This window comes from Lytechinus variegatus, chromosome 6, assembly GCF_018143015.1.
Source record: "Lytechinus variegatus isolate NC3 chromosome 6, Lvar_3.0, whole genome shotgun sequence".
NCBI classification, from domain to species: domain Eukaryota; kingdom Metazoa; phylum Echinodermata; class Echinoidea; order Temnopleuroida; family Toxopneustidae; genus Lytechinus; species Lytechinus variegatus.
This window is the reverse complement of record NC_054745.1, coordinates 15,508,472-15,531,989: the sequence shown is the minus strand read 5'-3', so window position 1 is coordinate 15,531,989 and position 23,518 is coordinate 15,508,472. Positions and strand designations below refer to the sequence as shown.

Sequence of the window (23,518 nt, the reverse complement as noted above, 5' to 3'; positions counted from 1 at the left end):
TGGAATCTATGAAAAAAGTTTTCGATCCCTTCACTTTTTTTTCCTGTATTCTCTTATTTTCTTTTTTATTTTCGTTGTCTTTTTTCTTTTCTGTTAATCTTTCTTTTCTTCATTGCCTTTTTTCTTTTCTTGTTTTTTCCCCTTAATATATATTTTTTACTCACTCCTCATCTTCCCTTTTAATTTGCTTTTGTAATGATAGAAATTGAGATTTCATTCAGTAGATTTCTTTTCTGTTACATTGTACTATACCCTGATGGCGGCAGGGAATTTTGATAGGGGTGAGGGAGCAAGACCATGTGGATAAATCATTTCAATCAAGTAATGATCGGCCTATAGAATATCTCTCCTCTTTATAAACGCTGTCCACAAGTGGGGAAAGAATAATTAGGGCCTAAAAAATAGAATTAGAATTTTGAAAATATCATTTGTAAAAAAAAAGAGAGAAATAATTCATGATTGGAATCAGCTATAATAGTGTACAAATGGGTTCAGAGGGGGCTTTTGACGTTGCAGACAGACCAAATCAGGGTTTGCGGATGGGAATTTGATAGAGGTTGGGGGACCAAGACAACCAACAGTGAATTCATTTTGAGCAAAATATGGGGCATTGCAAGAAACTTGCAATCGAAGCAATCGAATGCAAATTAATTTCAGACTCCAAAATCATGAGAGTCATACTTTTCATTGCAAACTTGCAACTGATCCATAAAAAAATCCAAATTGTTATGTTCTAGATAAACTTAATGTTTATCATCACCTGTAAATTTGCATCTGATCGAATTTTGGGATTGATTGCAAATATCTTCTTGGAACACTCAATATATAGTTTTTTTTATAAAAAGCGGCCATAAACAAGCAAAATTATTATAAAAATAGAATAAAACTTATTAATTAAAAATCAAAACCCTTATTATCAAAAAAGATTTCATTGACCGATTGATTTTATTTTTGCACTCATTGCATCAGATTTAAATTTAGAAAGTAACATGTACAATTGTAAAATATAACAAATTTATAATGTTGTATTATAACCACTGGATCAATAATATTTAAACACATATAGACCTTTTACTTAATAAGGAAAAAGACAATTTAAAAGAATGCAAGATACCATGTTTACAATCATGAGCGATTACACTTGATTTGGGGAAGCTGCTCGCATAAAAGTCACAGCTCAAATATTTAATTAACTCTAAATACCTTTTAATCTTTGATATATTTTCTTTAAATCTTCGGAATTATGATAATGGGTAATGCAACTGGGCATACCATTCACCATTAACATTAATGGCATTCATTAGGCAAACACCACTAAGCCACTATGGCTTTACAATTATCCAACATGATTATAATACACTAGGCACATACTACTAAGACACCATATTGGGTATATGGTATACCATTGATACCAATCATACCATTATAGAGGCACATACTACTGAGACACCATTGGGTATATGGTATACCATGCAGTCATACCATTAGAGGCACATACTACTCAGACACCATATGACACCACTGAGACACCATTGGGTAATGGTATACCATTCACCATACTAATCATACCATTATACATGTTATAGAGGCACATACTACTGAGACACCATTGAATACCACTGAGACACAATTTGGTATATGGTATACCATTCATCATACCAGTCATACCATTATAGAGACACATACTACTGAGACACCATTGAATACCACTGAGACACCATTGTATACCACTGAGACACCATTGGTGTATGGTATACCATTCATTATACCAGTCATACCATTAGAGGCATATACTACTGAGACACTATTGAATACCACTGATACTCCATTGTATACCAGTGAGACACCATTGGTGTACGGTATACCATTGATCATACCAATCATACCATTACAGGCACATACTACTGAGACACCATTGAATACCACTGAGACACCATTGTATACCACTGAGACACCATTGTATACCACTGAGACACCATTGGTGTATGGTATACCATTCATTATACCAGTCATACCATTAGAGGCATATACTACTGAGACACTATTGAATACCACTGAGACACCATTGTATACCACTGAGACACCATTGGTGTATGGTATACCATTGATCATACCAATCATACCATTACAGGCACATACTACTGAGACACCATTGAATACCACTGAGACACCATTGTATACCACTGAGACACCATTGGTGTATGGTATACCAATGATCATACCAGTCATACCATTACAAGCACATACCACTGAGACACCATTGAATACCACTGAGACACCATTGGGTAATGGTATACCATTCGTCATACCAATCATATCATTAGTCACATACCGCTGAGACACCATTGGGTATATGGTATACCATTTACCATTAAATAAACTACCAATTACCATTAAGAACTTACCATTGAAACACCACTTAAATACCATTCGCGTACCATTTACCATTCAGATCACCATTCAACTACCATTCGGCACCATTCAAATACCATTGGCGATTTTTATAAGGGATATTTGACCCCTTTCGTGCCTGCAGTCTATAAAACTGTTAAAATACATGAATCAGGAACTCTTGGAAGTGATGTGTCTAAATCTATTTCAACACATCGTTAACTTTGAGACGTTTAGTGCATATATTAATCTGGTCTTCTGATTGGTCAAAATAACGAACTAGACCTGTTACTAGGGGTAACGGGTAACTCCCTTTTCCCGGGCCTTTTCCTTCAAGCATATTTTGATATGAAACTTAGATCTCTATTGATTCAGGATTCAGCCACGAGATGATTTGGATGAATCTGGCCTTTTTGCTCATTAGGATAGGGACTTGCGGTCTGACTGAAACCGTCTGCGTGTTCCTTATTCCAATCGATATATCAAATAGGAAAGACATTCAGCCACGTGAGGTGATCCAATAAGCCAGTTCGTAGTTCCTTTCTGCGCATGATCAAAAGATTCTGCGCATGATCAGAGGAAGGTCATTTGTACTAAAGTGACATGGTGGTTTAAAATCTAATGAGATAAGCACCAACTCTGATATCTTGATTATTCATATATTCTTTTGAATTGTGGTTTTCATTTACATCCACAAAAAACAACAATGTGTACGAACGACTGGTATTTCACAGTTTGCCAAGTACATTGTGCAAAATGCTATGATATGCATTCAGAGTAGGAATGCAACAAATACCTTCATAAAGTGTTCATTGGTGTGCTTTTCTAGCCACCTGGTTTATTCAATTTCTTTATCCTGCTATGTAAGGCAAGCTTATAATATCTTGCTTTGAAATCTGTCTATCATAATGAAATAAATGAAAGGTCATTTGACCAAAATTGTCCATGAAGTAACTACGAACTGGTCTATTGAAAGTGGCAATGAGGATTGGTTCATGATAGTGTAGGCAACCTTTGGATAGAGAAGCACACCATTGGCCTCAGAATCTTTATCATTTATTTTTAATAGCCTATACCACATCCAGCTTATAACAGTATCATCTCAATATTTATTATTTCATGTATTGTTATAATATTAACTACAATGATGAGTTACGATAGTTTTTCATCCTTATAACATTCATATAATAACTTGCCAATTAAGACATATCACGTCTTAGTAGGCCTATGCGGCAAGACATTCTTGTTTTATCTATTAAGATGAAAATTATCATAATTATTTGACAAACCGAATTTGATATTCAGACTACCGTTTAACTCTGTTTAGAATATGGTGTTCCTTTGAGAGAGAGAGAAGAAAAACTTTGTCGGTTCTAATATGATCTTCATTTATCATTAATTGATTCATTCAGCCAGATTAATGAGGATCCGCGTCGAAGAACGTCACGTTGTGAACTGTCCGTGCTGGGATCTTATACCAACACGTGAGGCCTATGTATCCCTCGGGGCAGGTGCAGGAGTGGTTTTCACAAACAGCCCCGTTCGTGCATGGGTCGATGTTGCAATCAACTGCAAATGAAAACGAATGAGAAAATATGAATAATTAGTTGTAACAGTTAAGTCCCGAGGCGGAGCCAGAATATTTGGTGGAGGGGAGTCAAGCCAAAGGTAAAATGTGCTTATGAGAGGCATTCCAGAGACCTTCCACTTGTGTGTGTGTATATATATATATATACATATACAAGTGGAAGGCCTCTGGAATGCCTCTCACCTGGATCACGCGATTCAACCTAGCAGCAGTGCTGACTTTGAAAACTACTATAACTCGCACAAGATGTTCAGTGATATTTGGTTACTCTTATTTCCACGTTTTATGAACTAGACCAATACACTTACAGAGATAGGATGGTAATTCAAAAAAATACCCCCATTGTGACCAAAATTAATTGACCTCACATGACCTTTGACTTTGATCATGTGACCTGAAACTTGCACAGGATATTCAGTGATACTTGATTACTCTTATGTACAAGTTTCAAAAGTCAGATCAATAAACTTGCAAAGTTATGATGGTAATTCAACAGATTCCCCATCATGCCCAAAGTTCATTGATCTTTGATTTTGGTCATGTGACCTAAAATGCGCACAGGATGTTCAGTGATACTTGATTATTCTTATGTCCAAGTTTTATGAACTAGACCAACATACGTTCAAAGTTATGATGGTAATTCAACAAATACCTCCAATTCGGCCAAAGTTCATTGACCCTAAATGACCTTTGATCTTGATCATGTGACCTGAAACTTGCATAGGATGTTCAGTGATAATTGATTACAATTATGCCAAAGTTTCATGAATCAGATTCAAAAACTTTTAAAGTTTTGATTGTAATTCAACAGATACCCCCAAATCGGCCAAAGTTCATTGACCATAAATGACCTTTGACCTTGGTCATGTGACATGAAACTCGTGCATGATGTTTGGTGATACTTGATTAACCTTATGTCCAAGTTTAATGAACTAGGTCCATATATTTTCTAAGTTATGATGACATTTCAAAAACTTAACCTCAGGTTAAGATTTTGATGTTGATTCCCCCATTATGGTCTAAGTTCATTGACCCTAAATGACCTTTGACCTTGGTCATGTGACATGAAACTCTAAATGGATGTTTAGTAATACTTGATTAATCTTATGGCCAAGTTTCATGAACTAGGTCCATGTACTTTCTAAGTTATGATGTCATTTCAAAAACTTAACCTTAGGTTAAGATTTGATGTTGACGCCGCCGCCGTCGGAAAAGCGGCGCCTATAGTCTCACTCTGCTTTGCAGGTGAGACAATATATATAGTTTAACTAAGCAGACAACTCCTTTTGTTATTCTTTTTTATTTTTTTTTCTATATCTATTAATATTCTCACTACTCGATCATACTTTTGGGGGTAACGTATAATGTTTTTTTTTTATTAATGAGAAAAAACCCCAACTAATTAGGCTGTTATTCCAATTCCAATCATCTTTTTTTGTCACCAAGAAAGCAGGGCCCTGGAATGATTTTTTTTCACTACAAAGTGAAGGTCATTGAATGAAGGTTACATTTTAGCATTTTAACGCATCTTCCAGAAAACCAGGGGGGGGGGGTGCTGCATATGAAGAAGAAAAAAAAAACAGCACCCCGCTTCCCAAGGACATGCAATAAAGGGGAGAGGGGGTCAGTTCTGTATCCGATCAACACCTTCTTAATCACATTGAAATTATAACAAATATTTTTCCCGTGTAATACAATTTTTATACTTCACGTAATATGTAACAAAATATAACACAATAAAAGAAATACACTTGATTATAATACAGAAGACTCTAGCAATAAATGAAATAATAAAAATAGTAAAAAAAAATGCCTGTATATAGTATATCACTGCCAAATGCGTCCCTATGCGCTTAATTGGATATCATTATACCTTGGCTTTAGCCCCGCAGACTTTTACACCGCGGTGGCATTCATGGTACTCATCTACCTCACCTGGATCGAGTGCAGCACAATGTGGATGGATTTTTTGCCGAAGTAAATTATGCGATGGCTGGGATTCGAACGCAAGACCCCTGTTTCAAAGTCAGAAGACTAATCCATTGGGCCATAACGCTCCACAGGAATACTTACTTGATTCACATGTACTGCCTTTAAACCCTGGTTGGCATTGGCATAAATCGTTGCTACACGTTGATCCAACTTTACACGGATTGATATCACAGTCAACTGGAATTTAAAAATGAAATTAATTATAAAAATAGAGGGCGCTTGTGATACTTGAGTGAATGATTTGTTGATATTAAAGGTCTATTTCATTCGATACAATTTCATTGGGTGATTTCAAGTACGGTGTTGAAAGCTGGTGTTAGTGTTGTGACAACACCAACACCAGCCATAACACCGTACTTGAAATCAGGCTGGTGTTGGGATTGACCTCGAAAAATATGACGTATTTCCGGCAGTTCGTGTTGAAGAATAATGTTGAATATCGTCTGCTAAACCCAGCACCGCGGTTGGTGTTGACGATCTACGTGCAATTTCCCCATTCACCAATACCAACCCCTAGGGATTGGGAAAATCATGATTTCAAGTTCGGTGTTGGTGTTGGCAATCTCAAGCTCGTGAACAGGCGGCGAACACGATGAAACATCCCCGTAAAATTTGCTTTTACCGTTAAGATGAGTTCAAATTATTTGAGCTTTATATATTTTTATGAAGAATAATGTTCTCTCTTTCGAATTCTTGAATCAATTAAATCATTTGTCTTCTGTACGATGAGAGTTTGATGCATTTCTCTCCGATTTTATTTTCGTCGTCGAGACTTCTCGCGTGAAGTTGAGATGATTTAGCAGCGCAGCGTGACGTCATGTGCTATCGATAAACGCAACCGGTATCGTTCCTCTGAACTCGGTGTAGGAGCTCGGTTCAGCGGACTTTTTACACTCTCAACACCAACACCAACACCGAACTTGAAATCACCCATTGTCTATAATTGTATGAATACAGAAAAAGTACAAATTGCTCGAAATTAACATTATTATCCAACCCACTAACCCATTTTTACAATCATCATCGCCACCACCATCACAATGACCATCGTCATTATCATCATCATCATCGTCGCCATCATCATCACCACATCATCATCATCACCATCATCATCATCACTATCATCATCATCATCACTATCATCATCATCATCACAATCACCATCATCATCATCATCACTAACATCATCATCACCACCACCATCATCATCATCATCACAATCATCATCATCACCATCATCATCATCATCATCATCACTATCATCATTATCATCATCATCGTCATCATTATCATCATCATAATCAACAACATCAATATCAGCATTATCTGCATCGTCGGTAGGGCCATGCAGCTCAATGAGCTCATGGAATAACAATGCACCTGACTAATAAAATAAAGGAAATAAAGAATGTTCATGATGACATAAATAAAGGCCTGTATTCTGAACTGGGGTTTAACTTAGACCAAGGTCAATCTCCGAGCTAAATTATGGGAAGCCAATGACTTGATCTTTTTTTACCTCTACTGTTAGATATTACATCACCATTTGCTACCCATAGTTAAACTGCAACTTTGGACCAAGGTTTAAATTATAGCCGGGTTCAGAATACTTGCTTTAAGGATAAGAGACCTACCTAATTCACAGTTATCGCCGATAAACCCATACATACAGGTACACGAATCATTAATACAACTTCCTCCATTCAGACACGCATCGTCTCCATCGCAGATATCTGTAAAAAAAAGCAAACAAACATACAAAGAAAGAAGATAAAAGAAAAACAAAACACATATCATTATGACACGCTTATGTATTCAGATCAGTGTTATGCACTAATCTGAATATTATAGTCTACACAAGCAATCAGTGGTGTTGCGACATAAAAAAAGATTAACGAACGTAGAGGGCGTCAAACCTTTGCAGTGTTGACGTCCTATACGTTCATTGATATTGACCACACTGAAAAGATGCTAGGCAATTAGGAAATTTAGTTTATTAACGAAATTATTTTAGATGAAAGAGGGATCTTATACCACAGGCATGAATCAGTGACGTCGTGAAGAGAGGAAACGGGGGGGGGGGGGGACGGAACAATAGATCATCCCCATGAACAGGATCTAGCTTACTTGCATTAATACATTCGATTCCCGATCTTATCCAATAGCCGCTTTCGCATCCACAGACGTACGACCCGTATATGTTGTTGCAAACTCCGTGTGATAGATCGCATGGAAATGGGTCCCACAAACATTCGTCAGCATCTATAAATAAAAAACATTTAAAAAATTATATAGAATAGCAGTAAGAAGTTGTTAACGGACGTAGAGGGCGTCACCTCTCCAGCATAGTGTTGACGCTCTCTACAATTATTGGTAGTGGCGGGGAAATCCTGCTTGATAAGAATTTACTTCATTTCACTGTTGTCGATCCAAGAGGTGAAGCTATTGTTTAGGGGGGATGATTTATTGTTTCACCCCCCCCCCCCCCCTCTCTGAATAGTAAGAAGTCACGGAACGACACCAGTACTTCATTTCAAAGTTCACAATAAAATCAAAATTATTCTACGTGCATGAAAATATCTTTTTATTCATTGCTTGATAAGAATTTACTTCATTTCACTGGTGTCGATCCAAGAGGTGAAGCTATTGTTCGGGGGGGGGGGGGTGATTTATTGTTTCACCCCCCCCCTCTGAATAGTATGAAGTCACGGAACAATACCAGTACTTCATTTCAAAGTTCACAATAAAATCACAATTATTCTACGTGCATGAAAATATATTTGTGTGAAATTGTATGACATTCCTACCATGAATGTTAATTTTTTTTTTTTCAAGTATTCATGTAACTAATATATCAATGAGAGTGATGTTATGTATGTTGATCATTATGTCACGAAGTGTTTCCTATTTTTGGGGGGTATTTAGAAATAATTCTACTTGTATATGTAGTATGCCTAGCAACTGGGTCTTGGAACTCTTGTTGAAATGCTCCCCAGGGAGTGGAGAGGTGCATATACTGTATGCGGTCATGCCAGGATCCGATGACCGGGGTAAAAGCGCTTAGAGGCGTCGTTCCGATGTACTGAGCGCTAATCAATTTTGTTCTTGAAGTGTGGAAATTAAATCATATCAAATCAAATGACAAAAAAGGTCCTTTCACACGCTTTAATCCATCGAAAATGTTTGTGTTACCAGTATTATGAGTAAGTGTAATCAACATACCGAGTTCGCATCGTGTGCCGTTCAAATTGGGTGTGCAGATACACCTAGCTCCAGTCTCCTCGTTGACGCAGGTACCTCCCCCTTCACATGTCACCATGCAGCAATAATCAACTGAGAAATTAGTAACAGGTAAGAGAGACAGTGAGAGAAGAGCAAGAGAGAGAGAGAGAGTGTGTGTGTGTGTGTGAGATATAGTAGAGAAAAAAGTAATGGAGATGTGAATATGTGTGCGAGAAAGACAGAACGAAAGAGGGGGAGTAATAATAGGGAGGGCCAGAGGGTGTGTGGGAGGAAGAGTGTGTGTGAGAGAGAAAGAGTTAAAAGGAGCAGGATGGAGAGGGGGAGAGATCGTGCGTGTGAGAGAGAGAGAGGGGAGAAAAAATAACAAAGGGGAGTGAATGTGTTGGAGAGTGGGTGTATGTGTATGAAAGAGGAATAATGATGATAAAAAAATCCATACATAAATACGAGATCGAAAGGAGGTATATGGATTTGTGGTTGTGCGTGTGTGCGCGCACGCGTGCGGGTTCGTGATTGTGTGTGTTAATTTGTCTGCGAGAGATGCAGATATCGAGGAACAAGAGATGAGGGAGAAACGGGGGGGGGGGGGGGGGGGGGGTGGGAGAGATAATTTGCACTTGAGAGGCTGTGACACTGTGTGTGTGCGCGCATGAGTCTGGGTTTTATGTTTGTGCGTTGGCTTTGCGTTCATAACTCCCTTTTTGTTCTGAAATGTGAGCGGAATAAGGAGACTCTTCAATAATATACATTTATTCATCATTAATTTTGCACCTTAAACTGCGATAAAGGTGAGTGGGATCCACGCCCCCCCCCCCTCACTTCCGCCTTTGAATGACGGACTTGAGTCCTTGAGCTCTGATTGATCCAATTAACCTCAACTAGGCCTATATGAAAAACGAGATCACATCAGTTCCTATTTAGCACAATTATCCGTAATAAAAAAGGAGAACCCTGGATTGTCAATGATGAATGGCCAAGTATCTACATCAAATCTTGAAAAAAATGAACAAACGTGCATTTTCGATGTTGGATTTTCTGGCTTTCCATCATTCAGTTCAGTTTATTTCCATAATTCATATATATATATATATATATATATATATATATATATGTGAGGTAGAATGGGCCCCAGTGAGAGGAGAATATAAAAATTGGTAGGCTAGGAGAATCAAGAAAATGTAAAATCAAAACAAGTAGTTTAAATGAACCAGTTGGTTTATACACATCTGTATCACGCCCTAAAAGAAGAATAATGTTTTTGAGGGAGACATGGTAGTAGAAGATACAAATAGAATTGGAGTGCTATGTATAGATGTCTGCTGCTGCCTGAACTGCATAATCATTCAGAAAAAAGGGAATGTTCAAGTTTACGTTTGAAAATAATCAATGAAGTGGGTCTGGATGATTGGATGAATCGCATCTCTTTATGACGGTACCCTGGAATCCTTACCAAAGTCGGTAAAAACAATGTCCAATCCAAACACGTCTTGTATGTCCAAGACCCCTCCCCCTTCTTTCTGCAGTTCACCCACATACGAAACCTCGTCTCCGGACGTTAAATTGATGGCTCCTAGTCCTTCGCGCACCGTGTCGCCAAAGTACATGACGTCACCAACCTTTCGGAGAACCACGATCTGGTAAGCTTGCGATGTTGAGTTGAAGTGAACGCGACGGTCGGTTCCATTAAAGTCTACCGATTCGATCAGACCTTGTTCCGTAAACCAGTATATTCTACATTCTGTATAGGAGAGATGTAAGCCAAGATTAAAGAACTTCATCTAAAACGCCCATTAGAAAAAGAAAATAATGTACTTTTTTGCTAAATACATTTTTTATCTAATTAAAGCACATCAAATAAATAAGGACCATGCAAGTCAATTAATAGTTACTTCTATTACATTTCTCCAGAATGTTTTACTCAGCAAGCATTTAGGAAGGCAGACGCGATAAAGAGCTACATAGAGCTACAGGGGCTATAACACCACATAGATGACATTAATAAGATAAGTAGCGGTATAGAAAAATTGGGCAGCGTTTGCTCCTGTTTTTCTTCCAAAAGTGTGAACTTTTATCACTAAACATTTTACCATCAGTTTCTTTGAGATTCCCTGATACATCGCATTCTTCATTACCTACAGATCAAAGGAATGCATCATTACTTAGTTCTCAGGAAAGCTCCCACTGTGTTGGGACAGGTCTATGTTCTACAACTTCAAGGACGTGGTCGCAGTGGACGTAGCCCATGTAGCATGCCATCGTTGGAAATTCGAAACACGGACGTTGGAAGAAAACTTTTTATTCAGATGGGAGCAACATTAAAAATTGATTTGTTGAAGGGATGTTTGAGAACAAGTGACGTTGGAAACTATAAGATTGTTGATGGATAGATGACACTAACAGAGGAAATGGTTTATAGAAAGTTGTTGGACAGTCAATAATGTCAGGTTGATATGTTTTGGTAAGGTCGAAAAAGCTTTGGTTGGATTGTTAATGGATGACAGGTGATGATGAGATCGTAAGAAACTAATTTGATACGGTGAGTGTGTAGGCAACCAATACTGTTTAGGTGCTGGCAAGGCTGGAAACTGCAGCTCGGTCGGAAAGTTGATGAAACAAGTTTTCATCCTATTATTGTCTACGTTTCCCAACAACAGAGCAGCAACGTCATAACCGACGGTTCAGCAAATGGACCAGAATTACCACAGGACATTTGATCGTTGTTGCAGGACAACGATGGACAGACGTTGCAATTATTGTTGGACTGACGATATAGGCCTATGCGGATGATGTACGACTATCGATTGTCCAAAGTTGCCTGCAAACGTTGAGGCAACGTAAAATCACAACGTTAAAAAATTTCCGAACGTTACGGGGGAACTCTTGATCACTTTTGAGTTTACTTAATGAATGTTCTGCAAGTCTCTGATGGCTAAAGGAGTCTGAGCGAAAATAAGCGGAAAGGTTGCTCGAATCATCCTGCGGAGAGCATGGTGGAAGAGATTACCTGATGGAGTGTCAAATAAAGGTCAACTGTTACGCACCATTTCTGAACAGGGCTGGCCTTCATCGAGAGATTTTTTTCGTTTAACCTGATCATCAAAAGGAAACTAAAATATGCTATTAAAAAAACAACGTATTAATTTTAACCAATAAGATCGCACTGGCTTTGGTCATCCGCCCGCGGGGTGGACTTGAACCCACGATCGTTGGTTCGACAGGCAGATGCTTTACCGACTGAGCCAACTTCGCTCCCAACTGCGAAGTCATCACGAATTCCGACTAAGTCCACAATGCTGCCGACCAAGTAGAAATACTTAAGAGTAGTTCGCACACATCCAACATTATCGAGAACTGAAGACAAGACTCTCAGACCCTGGGGATTTTGATCTTGCCTGACCATGCAGCATTGATGTTCATCCAGACATGGATCAGTGTAGAATAGGGTGTGTGTGTTTTAGTAGATGGGTGTGGGGGTGAGTAGATGACTGTGCGAATGTGAATGTGTCTCGTCATTGCTCGTGTGTGCGTGAGGGTGTGTGTGGGTGCATTGCCAGTGTGTGTACAACCCACTTCTCCATACTAGAGGGACCTATCATATGCCCAAGGCTGTGGTACATTTTGCCAGAATTAATCGCTTAGATGAGCGGCACAAGAAAGATGGAAATCCAAATACAGACTCCATCGGTAATAATCAATTTCGGCATTCATGTGCTATCCTGTTGACACGTTTTATCTTATTCTTATTTAACATTTAATGCCATCGAGCAATCAACCAACCAGATACTATTTTTTTTCTCTCTCTCTAACTCTCTCCCTTTCATACCTCTCTCGCCCAGCACTTCCAACTTCTAGATCTTCTCTGCCTTCCGGGGTGTGCTTTTAAGAAACTTGCGTGCGATTAAAGCCCAAGTCCCATAGTGAATAAGCGTAGGTGTTTGCAAGAACGTTTGTTAGCAATTGAACGAAAATCAACCCCAAAATTCATTTAATCAAAGGACGTACTAGCGGTACTACTGATAGTTGGGCTTACCCTTGATTTAGAATTAAACGAAAGTTTCTTACAGCTCCCTATTCATATACCTTGGGGGTGTTTCACAAAGATTTAAGCATGACTTCAGTCGCACTTAAATGCCGACGCGTACATGATAGGCAACGCGCGATCTTATTGATAGATACGCATTAGTGCGCGTCCTCACGACACGATCTGACCAATGCGGTCAAGCCTTTCATACCGTACGCAACTCGGTATTTAAGTGCGACTCTAAGTCATACTTAAATCTTTGTGAAACACCCCCCCCCCTGTCTCCTAGTCTAGATCTAAACGTTAAGTCAAAGAATACATACACTGTCTTAGTGAAAGGAAGTAAAAGGACGCTGTGAGTGATTGTAGGGTTTTCCGAAAAATAACTGCTAACGTCAAGATCATCGACGGATCCAGGGGGGGCACATCTAGCCTGTGTCCCCCACCCCCTTGAGAGACACCAATCTTTTAGTTAAAAATGCGTGAAATGTATAGGAAAGTGAAGACTGTTTTTTTTTAATTTGTTCTCGTGGAACAAAATGACATCGTTTTGATAATGAAGACCTTTTATCACATGCTTGTCAATTTTTTTCCTGGAATAGCCTCGATTTGGTGCTGAAATCTTATCATTATTGATTAATTATTATTATTGTTTTTTTTTTTTTTTTGGGGGGGGGGTCGTTGTCAAAGCTTTCCTGTACAAAAATGACCCCTTTGGGGAAAATCCCTAATTCGCCAATAGGTCCAGATCTAGATTACTTGCCTGCGAAATCTAATTCTATATCCAAGAGGTTGGCCTCCTCTCCAACGTGGACGATCTCTTCCCTTGTATAGCGGTCCTCGCCTATCCATGAGTCCGTATCCCTTGACCAAATTTTCACTTTATCCGTCCATACAACCCGTCTAAATAAAGATAACAATCACATAGAAAATTTTGCTAATAGAGAGTTTTCGCAAACGCTACGAATTCAAGAACACGGTACTATATTGAAGATGCCCATCAAAGGACAATGAACAGCTGGGAGGTCTTTGTCTAAAAGTGGTAACCCGCGACATCAGATACGTCCTAAGTTAACCAGCCGACGAAAAAAATGCAGATTTGTCGTTTGCCCAGAGTCAAGGACGAAATTGCCGTTTCGCGATTCACAAATTTGCGACAAATACGTCTTGGTTTGTAGTGGTTTCTCTGCTCAGGAAAGCGTTCTGACTCCCCGAGCAAAAACCCCATAATAGTACCACACCAACGAGCGTAGAGGGCAGCAACACACCTTAATTGCATTGGTGTCATACCATGGAAGCAGGTAAGGTTAAACCATGGAACTACTAGCAAATGGTTGAACACATAATTTGTTTGTCCCATGCAGGGTGTCTACATTTCTTGAATAGGTAGTTTCCGCATTCGCTACGGTGAACCTCTTTACAACGCATTGATTCTTTTGAAATTGTAATTGAATTTACAATGGAGAGCTGAGAGTCTTTTATCGGAAGTTGGTGGACTGGGACAGCACGTCCTTCGAAGATTTACACCCGTCGAGCAATTGCAAATATGTCGTTGTCCAGAGTCAAGAGATTCCGATGCTGTCCCGTTCCACCAATAAAAGCCTCTCAGCTCTCTATAATGTGAGTTGACTTGTATTTTCACAGCACTTGGTGCGTTGTAGAAAGTTTCCCCGTAGTAAATGCGAAAAGTCCGGATTTATAGAGTAGGTGCAGCTGTACAGAAAAGGACGTCCTTCTTCGTCATGTTCGTGATTGAACTTAATAATTTCTCAGTGCGGACAAGGGCCTTAAGGGTTGTGAGATTGACATTCTACTTAATGGTCCGTAATCTGAGTCGGGATTAACTTAAACTCGGGTTTAAAGAGTTGTGGTTTAAGTATGGATAGCCAATTGTTACAAAAATCACTAACAGTAGAGATATCATATTTCAGCTCATTTTGGCTGTCAAATCACTCACAATTATCTAGGAAGAATAAAAAAGATGATTGTCTGCACCATTGAAGAATCGGGAAAGAGCACAGTAAATATGAGAAACATACAATTTAATCCAAGAAAAAATGACACTTTTGGCTTCCCATAATTTCAGCACAGAGTGAGACCATGGTCGAAGTTAAACCTGACTTCAGAATACGGGCCTATTGTGTTGTAAAACTATTCAAATCCGATATTACTGAACAGAGTTTTCGATCCACACCATACGGCGGATTCAAATGGCCTTTACGGCAATGAAGAATTACTAAACGTCTTTTGCGAAATCCGGTAAATCCAAACTGCAGTTTTATCCTGGACTCTGTACAAACGACATTATTTGCAACATTTTCGTCAGCTCCGAAACTTAGGAGGAAACTGCTGTTCCTGTTCAACAATATTCGACAAAGACCTCTGAGCCGTTCATTGTCATTTTGACTGATATTTTCAATACATTTACTGATGACATGTAAGCGTGAGAGAGGTACTGTGAATGAAGTTAGATGAATAATTTTCTCTGATCCTTATAGAACAGTCGGCGCTAATTTAACACCGGCCTGGTCCATCGAGGTGATCCAACACCAGTTTGGCGTTAGGCTAACACCAATTTGATATTTAAGCAAAATCAGGGTGCTAAACCGATATCGGTCTGATACTGAGCTGGGGGGTGTTTCACAAAGATTTAAGTATGACTTAGGTCGCACTTAAATGTCGACGCGTACATGATATTCAACGCGCAATCTTATTGATCAATACGCAGTAGTGCGCGTCCTCTTGGCATGATCTTCAGGACCAATGCTGTCATGCCTTTTATACTACGCGCAACTAGACATTTAAGTGCGACTCTAAGTCATACTTAAATCTTTGTGAAACACCCCCCTGGTGTTGTTTCCCGTGCTTGTCTGGTGTTTTCCGATATACATGTAGATACCGGTCTGGTGTTAAAATCAACACCGATGTTTTTGCAGTGTGTGTATACCATAGAAGAATGGCAATGTTGGGACTACATGACTCTACACATTAGTTTATTTCATATTGGATACTAAAAGTATAGAGATGATACGCCTCACGCAGGGAATGGAAACACCCAAAATGCTTGTATAAATTTATGTTTACAGATATTCAACCTGATGAGGTCCTTAAATTGCTCCGTCAACTCTCATCTTCTAGTAATTTAGATATTCTTGATTTTGACTCAAAGCTCTTACGACTTGCTGCCCCTTATATCTATAAATCTTTATGTAGACTATTTAATATAAGTCTTTCTCTTGGGTCAGTCCCCGACGATTGGAATATTTCTAAAACGACTCCTATATATAAGGGGAAAGGGTCCAAATTGGACAAGACAAATTATCGGCCAATATCAGTTGTCTGTCATATTGCAAAATTAATTGAAAAGATTGTTAAAAAACAACTCATTAATTATTTTCTTGATCATGACCTTTTTAGCGTTGATCAGTTTGCCTTCTTACCAAATCATTCTACAGTCTCTTGTTTACACAGAGTCGTCGACGACTGGTATGAAGCATTTAATGAACATGAAGTTGTTGGAGCATGCTTTTTGGATATATCAAAATGTTTTGATTCAATTGACCATAATCTACTTCTTTTTAAAATGGAGAAATATGGAATTTATGATATCGCTTTGGAATGGTTCAAATGTTATCTTCGCAACAGAAAACAAACTGTATATTGCCACGGTCTATTATCATCCTATCAAAATGTAACCGTTGGGATCCCACAGGGAAGTGTTCTGGGCCCTATTTTATTTCTCATAATGATTAATGATATATCTGAAAGTGTAAGTGGCACATGTAATATATTTGCGGATGATGTTGTCATATATAATATTGGTCCAAACATAACAACAATAAATATTGATATGCAAAATAACTTAGATAAAATAAAAAAATGGTATGACGCCAATCATCTTACAATTAATGTTGATAAGACAAAAGTCATGTTGCTTAAAAATGGATCCACTGATAAACTTCACCTATTCATTGACGATAAGCCAGTAGAACAAGTTAAAACTATTAGATATCTTGGGGTAGAAATAGACGAAAATCTAAAATGGAATTCACATATTGCTATGTTGTCTAAAAGTTTAGCTTATAAGATATTTTCACTTGGTAAATTACGTCATATCCTTAATGAAAACCTATTAAATATATTATATAAATCCAATATACAACCCTGTTTTGACTATGCCATATCGGTCTGGGGAAATAAAATAGGTTATAATGCCCTCTCAAAACTTCATAGACTTCAGAAACGAGCTGCCCGATACGTTACTAGTAATTTCGACTTTATAAATTAGAGTGGGGAACAGATTGTTAAGGATATGAAATGGAGATCTATTGAACAAAGAAGGGATTATTTTTTAGCAAACTTAATGTATAAATGTATTCATGGAATGGCCCCATCTCGTTTATGTAATAATATTGAAATGGTTTGTGAAAGGCATAATGTTAGAACACGTAATTATAATACACTAAATGTTGTTCCCCCTAAACCAAATATTGAATGCTTCAAAAAATCTTTTATGTTCTCCGCCGCACGGGTCTGGAACAATTTACCATACTCACTTCAGAATGCAGTTACAGTAAATTCTTTTAAATCATCCTTTAAAAAAATGTATTTCCTATGATATCATGTCAATTTTCGACTCACAATGGCTGCCACAATCACTATGAACATTTGACTGCATCTCTATATTCTTCACCTCTCCTTACTTTTATGTTACCATGGTTAATACAGATATTCCTATACTTTTAAATCTTTTCAGATAGTATTAGTAATCCAATGATTTTGTCCATAATAATCCTTACTTATATTTCATTTGTTGTAACATACAATTCCCCTATTCCTATTTAATATTGATGTTACATTGCTTTTATGTGTAATGATCCTAACCCTTTGATATCTTATAGTTAAACATACATTTATAACTGATTGCCATTTTTTAAAATAATTTTTCACTCGATTTTCTATTGTGCCAGGATTATTTCATTGTTCATTGTTTTTATCAGCGAATAAATTATACAATTAGTAGTATTAAAATTAGTTACTGTTCCTTTTAATAATTTGAAATATTTTAGTTTGATTAATATTACCATTTAAGTAACAATATTTGTTTATTTATGTTACTAAGTATTGTTATCTTTGATTTAGATTTTGACTATATTTTCATGTATGATGTGATGATTTATGTTATTCTTTATGTTTTCATCAGGTCATTGATGAAAAACAGTTTTATACTGATCTTTTGTACCTGATTAAATATGTTCTAATAAATAAATAAATAAATAAAATGTGAATATAATGTATTAATTTCTTTTTTGGAATCATGAATGGATATATCGATATTTATTAACTTTTGACCTTTGACATTGGATATCAAAGGTGAAGGATAATTCTTTAATATTATTTTGTCAGTGCCTTTTTATCTTCTTGCAAAAATTGCTCTTTGACACCAAAATCACCAACATGCAGCGTTTTATCTCAGATATACCATTATACGATATATATATATATAAAACATATGTAAAAAGGTCATTGACCTTTGACCTTGAACTTTATGGATTAATATGCACTCTGTGTACTTATTTTCATTTTATTTGATCTTCCTGTAAGAAACTCTGCATTTTGACACCAAGATCACTAACCTGCTCCTTTTCATCTCAGAGATACCATTATATCGTATATGGTATATAATGTAAAAAGGTCAATGACCTTTGAAAGGCTTTAACCTTGAAAGTTTTCGTTTAATGTGCATTCTGGGTACTTAATTTCATTTTATTTGATATTGTGGTAAGAATTTGTGCATTTTGACACCATTATCACCAACCTGCGCCTTTCCATCTCAGAGATACCATTATACAGTATATATGAAAAGGTCATTGACCTTTGACCTTGAAAAAAAAAAAAAGCTGTTGATTGATTGATTGAAAATCAAGTTGCGCGTGATTTTTTTGAGCTGCGATTGATTGCAACTCTTTCTGCAACGGCCCCATTGCCGAAATGAAATAAATAAGTGGTCACGTGATACCTTTCAGCAAATGATCATTTGAATAGGATCGCCATCTTTCATAAAACGCCACATGTTGTCGTTTAATGCGTGATAGGATTAATCGATTCAGGGTATAGTGCTCGTCCCGTCCGCATGATATGACCAATGCGATGATACGTTACTTTTTAGGTGGTCTGCCTATGACAGATCACCTCTTGATTTCGTCAGAATTTTCTTTCTTTCTTTCTTTCTTTCTTTATTTATTCTTATCACCTATGTTTGTCGCCAATTTTTCTCCGAATTGGCTGAATCAATTTGGCTGATTTTTCTGTCATATACAGAGTCTATCAAAGAGACGGCATACTAAGCTTTTCAATTGAAGGTCTTATGGTCATGATGACGCATCTACGCGCCATTTTGTAAAATTCTTAATTTGATCATATCTTCATTATCAATTATCAAAAATTAACAATATTTACATCACATTAACTTCAGGTCAAACGGTCAACTGTCAATGTCATCAAAAGTCATGTAAGGGTCATGACGCGCGCGTACGCGCGCATCAAAGCTAAAAAATCCTCCAAATGGCCTATAAAAATTTTGGGTACGTTTCAGGTCATTTTAAGCATTTCAAAAATTTGCGCGCGCGCACTGCGCGCGGAACGCCTTAACGCAACACAGAAACACCGTTTTTTATATCATTGCATTGATGATAAAATTCTGAGCAATTGGAAACCTTGATCAACCTTCTACAACCATTAATAACGAAATCAACACCCGTTAAAATTTGCAGCACGTGTGCGCGCGAGCTCTCACTATAGGCCATACATGGGCAAAAACATGCCTATTGCAAATTCACTGTAGCTCTTTAAATAGTCCGTTGACCCCCAATTTTTTTTTCTATATCGATAGAGTATGAGTTGTAAATTTGATTTCATGTCACCATTGTCCCTCAATTTGATCATGGCGTCGGAAGTCAAAATATCAATTTTCCTTGTTATGACATCATAATAATTATGCAAATTAGGCTTTAACTCCGTGAATGTTGGTCAATTTTCGCCCAATTTTCGATATGATGTATATTAGGTCTTACTCTTTCTGAATTATTGCCTTTATTTTTCATTTTGATAAACGGATCATCCTGAAAAATAGCAAATAATAAAGGCAGTCATTTTTCCTCATTTTGCGTGTAATCTCTATGGGATATGACTTTTTCTCAAAACTAGATTCGACATTCCTCTATTTCGTGAGCCATATCTCCATTTTATCTTGTCAGTTTTCCCTGAGCTTTTAATATGTTGTAGCTGAGATTCTAAGCATTCGCAGGTGTGCCCTCCATTTTTTGATCAGATGCCGGGATCATGCCCGTTTTTCACTTGCAAAATTGGAATTGTAATTCTCAAAATTGCTTACGTGTAATCTCTATGGGGAATATCGTGGCTCAATAACGCATTTGACTTTCTTTCTCGGGGGCGCAGGTTCGAGTCCTGGGGTAAACAAGATGATTTTTTTCCATTTTTTTCTTTTTGCCACCTCGTACATGATTCTTAATGGTAATTAAAAGGTATAAAAGTTAAAGTTTAGCAAGATAAAACATATTTTAATTACTTTTTTTCATATCACATGTATTGTCATACATCAATTTATAAAGGGACCCTTTCCACAGTGCTTTATCGCCTCCCGTCTTTCACAAGTATTCCATCCATAATGAACATTCCGTTGTCATCATGAAGATCATATTTATCTGCATGAACATGGTAATAGTGATCATGATGGCGAAAATAAAGACAGACCACCTAATTCGTCCGCATGTGCATGACGAATTAAAATCTAGTTATGTTTATAATTATACCGCTGTTAACTGAAAGAAATACGTTAAAACACCCCAGGGGGGTGTTTCATAAAGCTGTTCGTAAGATACGAATGACTTTACGCACGATTGGTGATCCTTTCTTCTGCTATGTGATATCCCTATGTAATTGATTTATGACCCAAGAACAGGTTCCAGTCGTGCGTAAAGTCTTTCGTAACTTTACGAACAGCTTTATGAAACACCTACCTGGTGGGTGTTTCATAAAGCCGTTCGTAAGTTAAGAGCGACTTTAAGAACGACTGGTGATCCTTTTGTAGTACATGGTAATACTTCATTGGCGATGGTTTAGCGCGTAAGAAAGGATCACCAGTCGTTCTTAAAGTCGCTCTTAACTTACGAACAGCTTTATGAAACGGCCCCCTGGTCTTATGGAGAATGACTGTATATACATTGAAAAATTAATATACAATTCACACATAATTTGCTTGCCAGGGAATGTTTGAATCTTTCCTATTTTGATTTCGTTTGTTTTTATTTATTTTATTTGTTTATTTATCTATTTATTCACTTATTTATTTATTTTTTTTTTTTGGGGGGGGCGTCACATTTTAAGACTTATACCTGGTGATTTTGTCGTATTTCAAGCCGCGCTGGGACCATGTGTCAATATAAGATGCTCCTTTTGTCACTGCGGCATTTGGTCCTCCGTCTGTGACGTCAGCTTTGCGAATTTGGGGAGCAGTAATAAATCGATGCGTGAAGTACAGTGTATGGCAAGATTCGTCTAGATCCATCGACCACACAGCTGAAGGAGAAAAAAAAAAGACCGATACGAAGTGAGAAACAACGAACAGCAATTGACACCTTTCAGTATTGACGCCATCTATGTATGTTCGTGAGAAGTATTTGCTCGGGCTATTCTATCATAAGCTCACATTTTTTTAAACAATCCTTGACAGGCATATTATTCAGATTCTAGATTTCGCTTTGTTTCTGCAACAAGCCCCTGTGTTACACTGTTAGAAAAAATAAAAGAAGTTCCTGCAGCAGAGTCTCGAGAACACCTGTAATCTTACCGAATTGCGTAATAATCATTCTGTAAATTCATAAAACAAGAATTTTTCTGCAATTTAACAGAACAGGTCTGTTTAAAAAGGGAAAAAGGGTGTTTTATTCAAGGAAATTTGTAAGATTCCATACATCAAATACCAATTTCCTGTAAGATTACGCAATTCGGTAAGATTACAGGTGTTCTCGAGACTCTGCTGCAGGAACTTCTTTTATTTTTTCTAACAGTGTACTTACAGCGGAAGTAGACAGCCATGCACCACCACAACCACAACACGACCACCACCAGTACCATCACCATCATCACCATGCACCACCACCACTACCACCATCACCACCACCACTACCACCATCACCACCACCATTACCACCATCACCATCATCATCACCACCGCCACCGCCTTCTTCCCCTCCTCCTTTTCATCAATGAAATCACCATTGTCTTCATAATGGTCATTGCCACGTACTTCCACCTTAAAGGTGAAATCCCCCCCGGAAAACTGCAGATGATGTGTGAATAAATAGAGAATATCATACTAGCATAACGCTGAAAATTTCATCAAAATCGGAAGTAAAATAAGAAAGTTATCACATTTTAAAGTTTCGCTTATATTTTTCACAAAATAGTGATATGTACAACTTAGTGACATGCAAATGAGACAGTCGATAATGTCACTCACTCACTATTTCTTTTGTTTTATACTGTTTCAGTTAAACAATGTTTCATTTTTTATATACAGATTTGACCAACTTGACCAAGAACCAACTTCACTGAACCATATAATATTAAACAATGTTAGTTGAACATGTTCATGGAGGAATTAATCATCGTCTCACTTAACAATGAAGAGAAAATTAGAATACTTCATATTTCATATAATAAAATACAAAATAAATAGTGAGTGGAAGATGTAATCAGTCTCCTCATTTGCATACCGAACAGGATATGCATATTATATTAACTGTTTTGTGAAATTAAGCGAAACGTTAAAATGTCATAACTTTCTTATTTTACATCCGATTTTGATGAAATTTTCAGTGCTTTATGCTTGTTGGATTTTTCTCTTTTTATTCATATCAACTTTTGGTTATGGACTTGTCCTTTAATGACGATGATTATTATTACGGTTGATATTATTACTATACCCCCCCCCCCCTTTCCTCTGCCCTCTGTTCTGCCTGTTAATGGTTCATTGTTGTATTTATTTTCTTTTTGTTTGTGTTTTTTTTCTCTCTCCTTTATGTTTTATTTATATCTCCTTTTTTCTTGTTGGTGTGTTAGTTTGTTCAGCTTCGCGGTGTGATAGGGGGGGGGGGCTCATGGGGTGGGAGAATGCTCATTTACACATTCATTCATTCTTTCCTTTTGCGTAGCTGTTACGTTATGTCCTTTTTTATATTACTTTTGCTGCATACATTAGT

General features: G+C 37.5%; 1 protein-coding gene across 1 annotated transcript; it reads right to left on the bottom strand.

The window, feature by feature from the left end:
- Window positions 1-3,416: 3,416 nt before the first annotated feature.
- On the bottom strand, window positions 3,417-7,816 carry LOC121416529 (delta-like protein B). The gene is made up of 3 exons (XM_041610020.1): window positions 7,606-7,816; window positions 6,053-6,148; window positions 3,417-3,960 (listed from the first exon to the last, which is right to left on the bottom strand). Exons 1-3 carry the CDS (start codon window positions 7,766-7,768, stop codon window positions 3,809-3,811), a joined length of 411 nt encoding a protein of 136 aa, XP_041465954.1. The 5' UTR covers window positions 7,769-7,816; the 3' UTR covers window positions 3,417-3,808.
- Between the last annotated feature and the right edge of the window lie 15,702 nt (window positions 7,817-23,518).